At 42.8% G+C, this 15,713-nt stretch overlaps 1 protein-coding gene across 5 annotated transcripts in view; it reads left to right on the top strand.

Moving 5' to 3' along the window:
- The window catches only part of ACACA (acetyl-CoA carboxylase alpha), a 277,236-nt gene that overhangs the window by 43,316 nt on the left and 218,207 nt on the right, over positions 1-15,713 (top strand). For all 5 annotated transcript variants that reach the window (XM_087956715.1, XM_087956703.1, XM_087956708.1 and 2 more), the window contains 4 exons: positions 4,676-4,782; positions 7,232-7,342; positions 9,771-9,980; positions 14,969-15,139. In XM_087956715.1, the coding sequence (XP_087812841.1) occupies positions 4,676-4,782; positions 7,232-7,342; positions 9,771-9,980; positions 14,969-15,139 (599 nt within the window). The remainder of the gene's footprint in view (positions 1-4,675; positions 4,783-7,231; positions 7,343-9,770; positions 9,981-14,968; positions 15,140-15,713) is intronic.

The raw sequence follows: 15,713 nt of genomic DNA, 5'->3' as shown, positions 1-15,713 counted from the left end.
AACCAAACTCAAACCCAAAACTAAAAAAGGATTAACTCCAGCTCCCTTCCATAGATACAGGTAGTCCTCAACTTACAACCACAATTGAGCCCAAAATTTCTGTTGTTAAGTGAGTTTTGCCCCATTTTACGACCTTTCTTGCTACAGTCGTTAATAGTGGCAGTTGATAAGTTAGTAAACCAGTCGTTAAGCGAATCTGGCTTCCCCATCGATTTTGCTTCCGAGAAGGTCGCAAAAGGTGATCACCTGAACTCAGGACACAGCAACGGTCATAAATATGAACCAGATGTCAACCATCTGAATTTTAATCACATGATCATGGGAATGCTGCAAAAGTTGTATCTGTGAAAAACAGTCATAAGTCACACTTTTTCAATGCCATTGTAGCTTTGAGTGGTCATTAAACTGTTGTAAGTTGAGGACTACCTGTAAAATTATATAACAAAACACATGCTTGTTTTAGTTTAACAAAAGAAAGACAATAGAAAACTGCAATTATACAGATACAAATATTAAACAATCAAATAATAATTGCAACAGTGCTATATATGATATCGTAATCGCTTAATTTGAAAGGTTTTTAAGGCGAGATTAGAGAACCATTTGTCTGAAATGGTATAGGGCAGTGGTGGCTAACTTTTGGGGGGTCCTGTGCCCAAAACTGTGCGTGCGCTTGCGCGCGCACGCTCACATGCCAGCACCCAGAAGGCAATGCATGCCCCCCACACTCCCTGCGCATACGCGTGCAATTCCTCCCGCCGCCCCCCCTGCCGCTGCTCCCCCCCTTACCCACACTGCGCCTCACAGCTGATTTTTGGCCTCCCAGAGGCTTGAAAAAAAGCCTCTGCAGGCTTGGCAGGATGAATAATAGTCCCGTTTCGTCTCTTCCTGTAAAACCGGAAGTGACCACACGGGCCTATTATTCGTCCTGCCAAGCCTGCAGAGGCTTTTTTCAAGCCCCTGGGAGGCCGAAAAAGGCCTCACACCGGCTGCAAATCAGCTGTGAGGCGCGCGCATGCGCAGTGAGGTAAGTTTGCCTGCGGCTCGCTTGCCGGCCATAGGTTTGCCATCACGGGCATAGGGCTTCCTGTTTGAGCAGGGGTTGGACTAGAAAACTTCCAAGGTCCCTTCCAATTCTGTTATCCCATGGACAATCTTTAGTTGGGTATGGTATATTCTCATCAGGAAGGTGAGAGTCATTTCTGGAAATCTAGCCCTAGAAAAAAAAGCTTTGCAATGTCAGGAGATCTGACATTGTACTGCTGAGAGATCTGGCGTAATGTCAGGAGACCTGAGGCGTACTGCTGAGAGCAAACCTCACTCCCTTGTAGCACTGATGATGTTACCTAGTTTGGTAATGAAACGTCTGCAAGGAAACCACCAAGCTCAGAGAGCACCAAGGACCCCATAGTTCAATCCTGAGCTACAAATATTCTCTTCTGTCAAGATTTGATCCTGCTTAACGTTTCAAGATCGGCTCAATTTGGCTGGATGGTAGCCCTTAGAAATCACTTCCATTCAAGGCAACAGGATTCGGCGGTATGGATTTTGGTTCATTCTAGACTTCTGGGATACGAAGAGTTGGCTCTTTTTCTGCCTGGAGAGAAAATTCTCCCAACTGTGGATGTAACCCATTTTCCCCTGCTCTTTCTTTTCTCTTAAAAAATAAAAAATAAATTAGTTTTGACTCACAGCCAGACAAATGACTCCATAAAGTTCAAATGCTGGTGATGAAATTTATATTCAGATATGAACTCATGTCAGGCGGTGGCTTTTGAAATCTGGAGACCTGATTTTGCAACTAATTAGGAAAGAATTGAACAGGGTAAGGAGGTTCATTGCAATCCCTTTCTGGCATGCAATAGCATTTAGGAATGGTTTGGAGGAGGCTGGGGAGATAAGTTCTTTCTGGGAGATGAAGGGCAGGATCGCTTCTGATTTCGTCGCTATGTGGAGTGAATTGCGTTGACTGGCTAAGGAGAGAATTTTCCTGCAACTTGAAATGGAGTATTTAGCTTCGGGCTCCTCGGTCCCTTTTAAAATGCAGGTAGTCCTCGACTTACGGCCACAATTGAGCCCAAAATATCTGTTATTAAGTGAAACATTTTGTTAAGTGAGTTTTGCCCCATTGCACGACCTTTCTTGTCATAGTGATTAAGTGAAAGATTTCAGTTGTTAAGTTAGTAACACACTGGATAAATGAATCTGGCTTTCCCATTGACTTTACTCAGTAGAAGGTCACAAAAGGGGATCGCATGACCTCGGGATATTGCAACTGTCATAAATGTTAGTTGGTTGCCAAGCGTCTGGATTTTGATTACATGACCATGGGGAATCCCTGCAATGGTCGTAAGTGTGAAAAATGGTCATAGGTCACTTTGTTCAGTGACATAGCAATAGCCATAGCAGTTAAACTTACATACCTCTTTACAGTGCTTTACAGCCAGTTCTAAGCGGTTTATACAGTCAGCATCTTTCCCCCAACAATTTTGGATCCTCATTTTACCGACCTAGGAAGAATGGAAGGCTGAGTCAACCTTGAGCCAGTCAGGATAAAACTCCTAGCAGTTAGACTGCAATAGTTAGAATGCACTTATTATATACCACTTTATAGTGCTTTACAGCCCTCTCTAAGCTGTTTATAGAGTCAACCATATTGCCCCCAACAATTTTGGATTCTCATTTTAGCCACCTCGGAAGGATGGAAGGCTGAGTTAACCTTGAGCCTGGTGAGATTTGAATTGCAAAAATTGCAGTCAGCCAGCAGTCAGCAGAAGTAGCCTGCAGTACTGCACTCTAACCACTGGGCCACCGCAGCTCCTTTATAACTTTGAACGGTCACTAAACAAACAGTTGTAAATTGAAGACTACCTGTATTGCCAATTCAGTCAGGATGGTCCTTCCCAACCCTTTTCCTTCCTTACCCAAATAGCTGATCAGAAAGTCCTTTTTACCCAATGTAGATAAAACATGTTATCAATTTAAATGTCCTAGCTGTGATTGGGTAATGGGTTTGTGTGTCATTACTCAAAAGAAAAACCACTTAGGAAATGTTCTTTTAAAGAAGAATATTTGTAGCTCAGGGTTGAAATGAGGGGGTCCTTGGTGCTCTCTGAGCTTGGTTGTTTTCTTGCAGACATTTTATTGCCAGACTAGGTAATATTATGTAATGTGGGATTTACTCTCAGTTTAGGATAGAATAACAGACTTGGAAGGGACCTTGGAGGTCTTCTAGTCCAACCCCCTGCCTAGGCAGGAAATCCTAAACCACTACAGACAAATGGCTATCCCACATCTTTTTTAAAACTTCCAGTGTTGGAGAACTCACAACTTCTGGTGGCAAGTTGTTCCACTGGTTAATTGTTCTCACTCTCAGGAATTTTCTCCTCATTTCCAGGTTGCTTCTCTCCTTGATGAGTTTCCTCCCCTTGCTTCTTGTCCTGCCTTCAGGGGCTTTGGAGAATAGCTTGACTCCCTGTCAGGCTACAGAACTTTTCTCATTCACTCAATTAGAATGAACTTCTGAAAACGTATCAAAACGTATCCAAAGGAATCCTTTATTGAGACGAGACAATTCATGTAGGAGTTCAAAGCAGCGTCTGAGGGAAAAATAAGGGAGTTTAGAACCCCTCCCCTTATCTCGATGTGTATTTAGTGAAACAAAAGCCAGTATGTTAATTCCTCCCCAACCCTTTTGTAAGGAACGATCTTTTTCACAGTTTCCCAGGGCATACCTAATTTCCCCCCCCCCAACCCCTTTTTAGAACGGACTTTTCCAGAGATTCCCAGGACACATCTCACTGTGGAATTTTTTATGATCTCCTCATCTCCTGGTTGTGCCTCTCAGAGGGTGATAGGTTCTGGCCATCTGGCTTTTCTCCCTCCATTGTACCATGTGTGGGTTATACAAATTCGATATAAGATTAAATATATTCAGGTTACATCAAGAAAGGATTTATTTATCAGCCTCCCTGCCCCCCCCTTTTCTTCTTCCACTGAAGAAATGACAGACACACGGATCTGACACTCCCTCTTCTTTGTGGCAGCCCCTGAGATACTGGAATACTGCTATCATGTCTCCCTTAGTCCTTCTTTTCATTAGACTAGACCAGGGGTGTCCAACCTTGGCAACTTTAAGACTTGTGGACTTCAACTCCCAGAGCAAAGCTGGCTGAGGAATTCTGGGAGTTGAAGTCCACAAGTCTTAAAGTTGCCAAGGTTGGACACCCCTGGACTAGACATACCCAGTTTATCTTCTAGAAGCTTGTTTGGGTCTTTATTGTTTCTTCCCCATCTCCCTACCAAGCAAGCAGCACCCAGATGATCATAGATTAACTTGCAAAGTTAACATCAGACCAACAATCAAGTAAACAATAACCCAATCAAGGAACTGCCAAACTAACCAACAGTAAACAGCTCAACCAAATAGCCTCTAAGACCAACTCCACCAACACTTACAGGGCACTCAATTGAATAGAAACAGGAAGCAAACCCCACTCCTCACTAGCATTGATCTTACTAGTTAGGATAATGAAACTTCTGCAAGAAAACAACCAAACGCAGACAGCACCAAGGGCCCCCTCAAATGTTCCTTTGAATTCAGTGGAAAATGAATTAAATTTGGAATACACGTTTGTGTGTGTGTGTGGATCATCACAAATCTTCTGGTTTTCAGGTCTCAAAGTAGATTGGCAAGAAAACGACTTTCAAAAGCGGATCTTGAACGTTCCCCAGGAACTATATGAGAAGGGCTGTGTGACGGATGTGGATCATGGGTTGCAGGTAAACACAGCTACCAAACTTACCTTATCCATAGAGCTTGAACTTTCAGCCATGGGTACAGCCTCCTACCTCTGTGTCTCAAGTTTCGGAGCTTAGTGCTAGACACAGATGCATTTGTGTGTTTATTAGGCCACTGTTTCTCAGCCTTGGGAGTTTGAAGATGTGTGGATTATCTGAATAGGTAATAGCCAACACCTTGAATTGTAGCAGAGGTATGCAGGTAGTCCTCAACTTACGACCACAACTGAGCCCACAATTTTTGTTGCTAAATGAGAAATTTGTTAAGTGAGTTTTGCCCCATTTTAGGACTTCCCTTGCCCCATGAATCACTGCTGTTGTTAAATTAGTAACCCAGTTGTTAAGTGAATCTGCCTCCCCCATTGATTTTTACCTGTCAAAAGGTCACAAAAGGCCATCATGTGACCCCCGGGACACTGCAACTGCCATAAAGGTGAGTCAGTTGTCAAGCATCCGAATGTAAAATTACGTGACCGTGAGGATGCTGCAACGGTCATTAAGTGTGAAAATTGGCCGTAAGTCACTTTTGTCAGTGCTGTTGTATCTTCAGACAGTTGCTAAGTGAACTGTTGTAAGTTGAGGAATACCTGTGCTGGTAACCAGTGCAGCTTGTGAAGTAAGAAATATCACATTGAGGCCAGCCTACCGCTAACCAGGCTACTATATTCTGGATCAGTTGAAGCTTCCGAGTAGCACTTAGCAATAGCACTTAGACTTATATACTGCTTCACAGTGCTTTACAGCCCTCTCTAAGCGGTTTACAGAGTCAGCCTCTTGCCCCCAACAATCTGGGTCCTCATTTTACCCACCTCGGAAGGATGGAAGGCTGAGTCAACCTTGAACCTGGTGAGATTCGAACTGCTAGTAATGGGCAGAATTAGCCTTCAATAGCACTTAGACTTATATAGTGCTTTACAGTGCTTTACAGCCCTCTCTAAGCGATTTACAGAGTCATCCTGCTGCCCCCAACAATCTGGGTCCTCATTTTGTCCACCTTGGAGGGATGGGAGGCTGAGTCAACCTTGACCCTGGTGGGATTCGAACTGCCAAAGTGCAGGCAGCCGACAGTCAGCAGAAGTAACCCTGCAGTACTGCACTCTAACCACTGTGCCACTGAGGTTCATGAAGAGTGGTCTTGAGTAGTTTTCAAGGGCAGTCCCATGTAGCTTGCAAGGCAGTAGTCAAGTCATGAGACGACAAAGGCATTGAGTGATTGCCTTGGAGGATTCAGGAAGGGGCAGCTGCACAAAGGTGTGCTTGGCCACAGGTGTCCCCTGCCCTTCAAAAAGGAGCCACGAATCCAAGAGCCACCTCCCTGCCCCCCCTGAATGTACCTGTCAACTCGTAAATCATTCCTTTGCCTGTTTCCGAGTTGACATTAGAAGGAGGGAGGGAAAGGCCTGACGGAGCAGTGCGGCAGATGAAGGCCAGAAGCATATTCCCAGCCTTCTCTTGTGGAGATTGTAGCCTAGGCTACTGGATCTTCCGCCCCCGAAAATCTTCCATTGGAGAGCATGATTGAGGACACCCAGCCCGGAAAATTGGAGAATCTGATATATGACACACCCAGGGTGTGTGTGTGGGGAAACAGAATCATGGGTGATCACTACATTATAAAAGAGATGTTGAGACTCTAGAAAAAGTACAGAGAAGAGCAACCAGGATGATTAGGGGACTGGAGACTAAAACATACGATAAACGGTTACAGGAACTGGGCATGGCTAGTCTAGGGAAGAGAAGGACCAGGGGAGACATGATAGCAATGTTCCAATATTTGAGGGGCTGCAACACAGAGGAGGAGGTCAAGCTATTTTCTAAAGCACCCAAAGGCCAGACAAGGAATAATGGATGGAAACTGAACAAGGAGAGATTCAATCTAGAACTATGGATAAATTTTCTGACATTGAGAACAATCAACCGATGGAACAACTTGCCCTCAGAAGTTGTGGTAGTGCCATCACTTGAGACTTTCAAGAAGAGATTGGACTGCCATTTGTCAGAAATGCTGTAGGGTCTCCCGCTTGGGCAGGGGGTTGGACTAGATGACCTATAGGGTCCCTTCCAACTCTGATTATCTGTTATCTGATAGTAAATTACGTGTCTCAGAGTTGGCTTCATACGGGTTAGTTCCGGACATGTTGTTCCTAATAAATCTTTTGAATTCTTTTGAAGCTTGGCTGGAGGCTCATGATTTAATGAGGGCAATCTTTGGAACCCTGACAGCACATCACTCTTGAATGGAGAAGTCGATTAAAGATTAAAGATAGAAGACCCCTAAATTTTAAGTGCCGCTTAGTTGGCCCTGCTAAATTTTGGAAGTGTGATGGGGGTGGGGCTCTTTTTTTTCTTCTTCTACCTGCCCAGAAACTTAAGGACAATTGCTATCTACCTGTAATAAATCTCATTCATTGGTGGCTTTCCTTGCATTCAGGCTGCCGAAGCTATTGGTTATCCGGTCATGATCAAAGCCTCTGAGGGAGGAGGAGGCAAAGGAATCCGGAAAGTAAACAATGCTGATGATTTTCCCAACCTTTTTAGACAGGTATGTTTCTTCCAGGGCATGTTTCCGGGGTCTGGCGAAATGTCTTGAAATTCCAGAACTTAGAACCCACCCCACCCCCATGATTGCTTGCTTGAAAAAGTCAACATGGTTGCTTGAAAAAGTCAATTCAGTGGTTCTATTGCAGAGGTGGGGAATGGTGTCCCCTTTATGACTTTTGGACTTCAACTCCCAGAATTCCTGAGCCAGCCAGCCATGCTGACTCAGGAATTCTGGGAGTTGAAGTCCACAAGTCATAAAATGATCTATTGAGTATTGTCAGCTCCTAGCCCAGTGCTACTTGATCTTGGCTATTTTAAGATTTGATTTGATTTATTTGATTTGTCAATCGCTTACAACATAATAGGTATAAGTATATACGTAGTTATGAACACATGAAATGGGTACATATAAGAAAAATAAAAGAAACAATAGGACAGGGACGGTAGGCACGTTGGTGCGCTTCTGCAGGCCCCCTACAGACCTCTTAGGAAAGGGGTGAGGTGAATAGTAGACAGTCTAAGGTTAAAGTTTTTGGGGTTTGGGGAAGAAACCACAGAGTCAGGTAGAGTATTCCAGACATTGACCACTCTGTTGCTGAAGTCGTATTTCCTGCAATCAAGGTTGGTGCAGTTAACCTTGAGTTTGTATCTGTTTGTATCTATTGTGTATCTATTGTAAGATGTGTGGAAGACCCAGATTTCTCCAGCTATCATGCTGACAGGGGAATTCTGGGAATTGAAGTCTATAAGTCATAAAAGGGCCATAGGTCCCCACTCCTCATCTACTAGGTATTGTCAGCTCCTAATCTAATGCACCTCAGTCTTGTCTGTTTTAAGATGTGTGGAAGTCCCAGAATTCCCCAGCCATCATGCTGACTGGGGAATTCTGGGAATTGAAGTCTACACACATTAAAGCATGCTGGCCGGGGAATTCTGGAAACTGGGGTTTGCACAACTCAAAGCCTGCTGGCTGGGGAATTCTGTGAGATGAAGTCCACGCTCCTTAAAGTATGCTAGCTATGGAGTTCTAGGAGTTGACACCTGCACTTCTTAAAGTATCCTGGCTGGGGAATTCTGGGAATTGAAGTCCACACAGCTTAAAGCATACTAGCAGGGAATTCTGGGAGTTGAGGGCCATACATCTGTATGTGAACTAGCTGGGTAATTGTGAAAGTGTGGGGAATTCTGGGAACCTTCCCTGGTTCTCATGAAAACAAAGAGAAGGAGGGTTTAGAAAGCACAATGAAGATTTGCAGGGTTCTATTACTATACTTTTATAATAAAAGTAATATTGGTCTTTGGTTTCTACTTTGCTTTACCATGAATGAACAAGACTTTAATCTTGCAACTCAGAATGTGCTTCCTTTTCTCCACTTAATCTTTGTGACAGCTAGGAAAGCTCTTGCCTGAGATATTTTCTTGGGTTACATTCTGTTCCAGACTCAAGTTTCTTTTATCTGATCATTTTCTGGATAATCTTTTCTTCTTGTTCCTCAAGGCCATTCCTTCCTCCCACTACGCTTGGTGAACTAACGATCTGGGGGGGAAAAATGCTTTTTCTTAATGTCTGTGGAGATTCTCAGTCATCCAGGTCATGGTTGCCCCAAAGGTGTTTTTTTTTTTCTTTTCAAAAAGGAAACTGGACTTTCTTGGTTTTTCCTTGAAGACCTTTCTCCTCTCATCCAAGAAGCTTCCTCAATTCTGAATGATAGGTGGAGAATGGAAGGAAGAACATTGTTGAGGTCATTTGGAGGTTTATCTGGGTCTTTCGAAGGATGCAACACCCAGACACAAACTGAGCAATGCGATGTATGCAGTACAATGCAGTGAAGAGATGCAGTTCTGTAGATTGGAGAAACAAAACATCCACTTCACAAGTGCGTGGCACAACATAGGAGAAGAAACCCATCAGGACAAGATTCAGAAGTCCATCTGCATTTGAAAGACAAGTAGCATTCTTTTGAAGACAGGAAAGTTCACATTCTGGACAGAGAGGACCGCTGGTTTGAAAGAATGGTCAAAGAGGCTATCTATGTTAAAATTGAACAGCCCTCCCTCAACAGAGAGGGAGGGGGGTGCGATACCACCTATCTTCTGTTTACAACATAGTCCTTTCGGCAGTTCCAAGAAGGCTCCACGCCCGTTTGCACTAATCAGATGACTCTGAGGGCACAAGTGGTCTCAAAACAACTCTCAGAAAGAGTGGTAACGACCAGATGACTGCAAGTAATACAAATCCTTCCATCCTCCACCCTTCAGTCAGAACTGAAGAAGCTTCTTGGATATGAAGTGAAACGTCTTCAAGGAAAAACAAAGGAAGTCCAGTTGCCGTTTGAAAAAGCACCTTTGGGGCTTTTTTCTTAATGGCTTTTGAACCTCGGCTCAAAATCCAATTGCTTGATCGCTGCCTGCTTGTGTGTGACTCTTAGGTACAAGCTGAGGTGCCCGGCTCACCAATCTTTGTGATGCGACTGGCTAAGCAATCCCGCCACCTTGAGGTCCAGATCCTTGCAGACCAATATGGCAACGCCATCTCCCTCTTTGGCCGAGACTGTTCCGTGCAGCGCCGGCATCAAAAAATTATTGAGGAAGCTCCAGCATCTATTGCAACGTTGGCTGTCTTTGAACATATGGAACAGGTAGGTGGGAATGCTGCCTTTGAGGGGGGAGAACTGTAGCTCACTCCTCACATTTGTGGTGGAAGAGTTGTTGCTCCAGGTAGTCCTCAACCTACAACAGTTTGTTTATGATGATTATGATGTATTTTGATGATGACGATGATCATGATTTATCATTTATAGCTTTTATTTACACTGAGAGCTTATGCACCGAAGACAATTCCTTGTGTGTCCTATCACACTTGGCCAATAAAGAATTCTATTCTATTCTATTCTATTCTATTCTATTCTATTCTATTCTATTCTATTCTATTCTATTCTATTCTATTCTTATTCTTATTCTTATTCTTATTCTTATTCTTATTCTATTCCATTCCCAATAAATATTATATTCCATTCCATTCGATGTTTTCTATTCTATTCTATTCTATTCTATTCTATTCTATTCTATTCTTATTCTTATTCTTATTCTTATTCTTATTCTTATTCTTATTCTTATTCTTATTCCATTCCATTCCATTCCCAATAAATATTATATTCCATTCCATTCAATATTTTCTATTCTGTGCTCTGCTCTGCTCTGCTCTGCTCTGTTCTGCTATTCTATTCTATTCTATTCTATTCTATTCTATTCTATTCTTATTCTTATTCTTATTCTTATTCTTATTCTTATTCCATTCCATTCCATTCCCAATAAATATTATATTCCATTCCATTCAATATTTTCTATTCTGTGCTCTGCTCTGCTCTGCTCTGTTCTGCTATTCTATTCTATTCTATTCTATTCTATTCTATTCTATTCTATTCTATTCTATTCTATTCTATTCTATTCTATTCTATTCTTATTCTTATTCTAATTCTAATTCTAATTCTAATTCTAATTCTAATTCTTATTCCATTCCATTCCCAATAAATATTATATTCCATTCCATTCGATATTTTCTATTCTGTGCTTTGCTCTGCTCTGCTCTGCTCTGATATTTATTCTATTCTATTCTGTTCTGTTCTATTCTATTCTATGCTATGCTATGCTATGCTATGCTATGCTATGCTATGCTATGCTATGCTATGCCATTCCATTCCATTCCATTCCATTCAATATTTTCTCTTCTCTTCTCTTCTGTTCTGTTCTCTTCTCTTCTCTTCTCTTGTTATTCTATTCTATTCTATTCTATTCTATTCTATTCTATTCTATTCTATTCTATTCTATTCTATTCTACTCTATTCTACTCTATTCTACTCTACTCTATTCCTATTCCTATTCCTATTCCTATTCCTATTCCTATTCCTATTCCTATTTCTATACTATATTCCACTACATTCCATTCCATTACCGTTCAAAATTACAGTGGCACTGGAAAAAGTAACTTATGACCGTTTTTAATACTTACGACCACTGCAGCATTCCCCCGTGGCCACATGATCAAAATTCAGACACTTGGCAACTGACCCATACTTATGACAGTTGCAGTGTCCCAAGGTCATGTGATCCCCTTTCACGACCTTCTGAGAAGCCAACTCAATGGAGAAGCAGATTCACTTAACAACCATATTATTAACTTAACAACTGCAGTGGTTCACTTAATGACAGTGGTGAAAAAGGTCGTAAAATGGGACACAACTCACTTATCAACTGTCTCACTTAGCAACAGAAATTTTGGGTTCCATTGTGGCCATAAATTGAGGACTACCTGTATTGTATAAATGAAACTTAGAGGGGTATGTATGTGAATGGTGTGCCTACGTACACCACACGTTGCCTATTTTATGCTCAGTTGAGCATCTTTGAAATACGATGGAACAAAACGAAGAGGATTTTGAGAAACTCAGAATACTACAATCACCCAGCACATTTAACTAGGTCAGGGAAATATTTGGCAGAGGCCAAATATACAACATGCTGAGCTGGTTCTGCATATGTCTTACTTTGTTTTTGTGAGTGGGAGTAACTTAGTCTGTTATATAGGTTAAGCCTCTAGGTTCATTTAAGGTTCAGAATATTGCACCAAAAATGGATTAACTCAGTAACCTGATTAAATGTGTGCAAAGAACACAACTAATCTTCAGTCCGGAATGAATCTGAGTAGCTCCCTAATTTTATAAAGACTGTGTTTTAGGTACTTAGAGAAGTTTGTGCATGAATAAACAATAGAATAGAACAGAACAGAATTCTTTATTGGCCAAATGTAATTGGACACACAAGGAATTTGTCTTGGTGCAAATGCTCTCAGTGTCCATAAAAGAAAAGATACATTCGTCAAGAATCATCAGGTATAACCCTTAATAATAGTCATAGGGTACAATAAGCAATCAAATCAAATGGCCTCGTATTCAATATAGAACAGAATTTCTCAACCTTGGTGGCTTTAAGATGTGAGGACTTCAAGTCCCAGAATTCCCCAGACAGCATGCTGGTTGGGGAAATCCAGAAGTTGAAGTCCTCACAGGTTAAATGTGTGCCCACATTTGTGATGGTTGTTGTGTCCTATGGTCACGCGATTGCCATTTGTGACCTTCATAACTGGCTTCTGACATACAGGTAGTCCTCGACTTACGACCACAATGGAGCCCAAAATTTATGTTGTTAAGTGAGACATTTGTTAAGTGTCTTTTGCCCCATTTGACGACATTTCTTGCCACAGTTGTTGAATTAATCACTACGGTTGATAAGTTAGTCACATGGTCGTTAAGTGAATCTGGCTTCCCCCTTGACTTTGCTTGTCAGAAGGTTGCAGAAAGTGATCACATGACCCCGGGATGCTGCGATGGTCATAAGTATGAACCAGTTGCCAAGCATCTGAAGAACAGTTAAAGGAACTGGGCATGGCCAATCTAGTGAAGAGAAGGACCAGGGGAGACATGATAGCAGCCTTCCAATATTTGAGGGGTTGCCACAGAGAGGAGGAAAGGATCAAGCTATTTTCTAAAGTACCTGAAGGAATGACAAGGAATAATGGATGGAAACTGAACAATGAGAGATTTCACCTGGAAATAAGGAGAAACTTTCTGACAGTGAGAACTATCAACCAATGGAACAGAAGTTGCCTTCGGAAGTTGTGGGAGTGTCATCACTTGAGACTTTCAAGAAGAGATTGGACTGCCATTTGTCAGAAATGGTGTAGGGTCTCCTGTTTACGTGGGGGGTTGGTCTAGATGACCTATAAGGTCCCTTCCAACTCTGATCATCTGTTATCTGTTATCTGAATTTTGATTCAGATGAACATGGGGATGCTGCAAAGGTTGTAACTGTGAAAAATAGTCATGAGTCACTTTTCAGCGCCATTGTAACTTTGAACAGTCACTAAATGAACTGCTGTAAGTCAAGGGCTACCTGTATTCATTGGGGAAGCCATCAGGAAGTTGCAGGTTATGATCACATGACATCTCAGTTAATGACTTTGGATGAATTGCTTCATGACCGCGGCCAGCCATCACTGATATTGTTAAATCAGTTGCCATCGTGACCACTGAGGGAAGAGGGAAGATAAAAGAAGGGAAGGTAGGAAAGGGAAGGAAGGAAGGAAGGAAGGAAGGAAGGAAGGAAGGAAGGAAGGAAGGAAGGAAGGAAGGAAGGAAGGAAGGAAGATTATAATGAGAGTGAGTGAGGGAGGTCCTTCCCTCAGGACTTCTGAGGGCAGTCCTGCCTTAGCACTTGGCCACCACAGGTGCCCCTGGCATGAATGACGTTAAGGTGGCCACACTCACCCCAGCCACACCCACCCTGGCCATGCCCACCCCAGCCACTCACCCAGCCATGCCTACCCTGGCCCTCCGAGGTCAAACACAACCCTCATGCGGCTCTCAATGAAATTGAGTTTGACATCCCTGGTCTAATTTATCGCTTAGAGATTTCTGGGTGGTCTCCCATCCATCCACTAGCCAGGCCTGATGCTGCTTGGCTTCTGAGCTTAGATAGGTTTGCAATGTGGGTTTGCAATAGCAGCTGCTACTGCTATCTACTGAGAGAGGCCCCATGCTTTAAAAGCTGATAGGAACAAGACAGCTTTTATGAACAATCTTTGAAAAAAGCAGGGAAGCAGAATGGTAATTCTGGGTTGCATTGAGTTCCATTGTCCCAGCAACCCCATCACCAGATTTGAGTTCCTTGGGCCCATTCTCTTGAACTCAGAAACTACCCAAGCAAATGACCTCATGAAGTTTTTTGTCAGGATTCTGGCAGTTACCCCATTTAAATCATGAGTCTCAAGCCAAACTTCCAAAACTTCAAAAGGATTTATTGGGAGTTGACATGCCGGCATGACCTGGGTGTAGCCGACTCTGAGACACATAATTCATTGTCACCCTTGACCCTGGTTTTCTCCCACCCCTCTGAGTGTATGATAATTCATATTCTCCAATGGGACACATCCATAGCCAAGAGTCCATCATGTTCTACAGTTAGATATTTGTGAGGCAGAAACTTCAGTCACCTACCCTGTTTCTCCAACAATATGGCCTCCCCCAATAGGAAGTCCCAGCATGTTTTATAGGCATGAAATGAAATTAAGCCCCTCCCCCCAAATTAAGGCCTATATTAAAACATGCAAAATGGGGGGAATGGTTAGAGGGGGGGGCTTGCCGTTAGGAAGTACTTTTGTTGCACACCCAGATATGGTGCTGCCTGCGTTGACCCCAATACGAAGTGCCCACCAATGCCAAGGTCAACATCCAAGCCATCGCCGCCCGCCTGCCCGCCCGCCCGCCCGAAGATGCAAGGGGAGGGGGGAATTAAGTCACCCCCCAAAAAGACGGCCTAGCCATTTTTGGGGGGCTCAAAAAAAAAAGAAGACCCGGCCTTATTATATGAGAAACATGGTAGTTACTATCTTTGAAAAACTATGTATGGAATGCATTTTTGATTTCCAAGCTGCCGCACTGCTCTTTCAAACCCCTTTCGCCTCTCCGTTTCTGTTGGTAACTCTAAAAACACCATAGAAATATTTTATGAGTTGACAGTTGTTTTGGTTCAATATAGGTCTTTTGAAAGTAGCCCTTTCTCTCTTTTTCAGTGTGCGGTCAAACTCGCCAAGATGGTGGGCTACGTCAGCGCCGGGACGGTGGAATATCTTTACAGCCAGGATGGGAGTTTTTACTTTTTGGAGCTAAACCCTCGGCTGCAGGTCGAGCATCCTTGTACAGAAATGGTAGCGGACGTCAACCTGCCTTCCGCTCAACTCCAAGTAAGTCGAGAAGACCTGGTGGGAAAGATGAAGCTACCGTAGTTGCTAAGCCTGGGCCAATCTGCAGACTTCAGCTGGAATAACCAGTTCTACCAAAATCTGGAACAGGCAGGAAGAGGTGTTTTTTGGGGGGGTGGGGTGGGGGAAGGGATTTGTTTCAAATGTCGCAAGAAGTGAGTCGTTCTGGACTTGGAACAAGATCAGAGTGCTGATAAGGCAAGGGAAAAGTTGTGGCTTTGGAAAGTGGAGTGTTATGTTAGGGAAAACCTCTTCCTGGTTGTTTTGAAACAGGAGGGTGTGTTTTCAGATGAGGGGAACATTTTGGTACTCGGTATTTCAATCTGTGTGTAACGGAGGTGAACTTGACTTTGTAGAGAGGTTATGAGTTTCTGAGGTCTTTCTTCGGAAAATGCTGCTGTTGTACTTTTTAAAAAAAATAAAAGTCTGGAAACCATTTATGGACTTTTTGCTGAAAATGGAAAACAAAAATGAAGATTTATGGTTTGACGCTTGAAAAAGGATTAATTAAGGGACCGAAGGGGTTTTTGTAATACCAAGAGGAAGAAAGGATAAT

This window comes from Notechis scutatus, chromosome 1 (genome assembly GCF_049901735.1).
Source record: "Notechis scutatus isolate UNSWTSFEM ecotype Mainland chromosome 1, rNotScu1.2, whole genome shotgun sequence".
NCBI lineage: Eukaryota > Metazoa > Chordata > Lepidosauria > Squamata > Elapidae > Notechis > Notechis scutatus.
The sequence above is the reverse complement of the archived record's forward strand: the minus strand, read 5'-3'. Positions and strand labels throughout refer to the sequence as shown.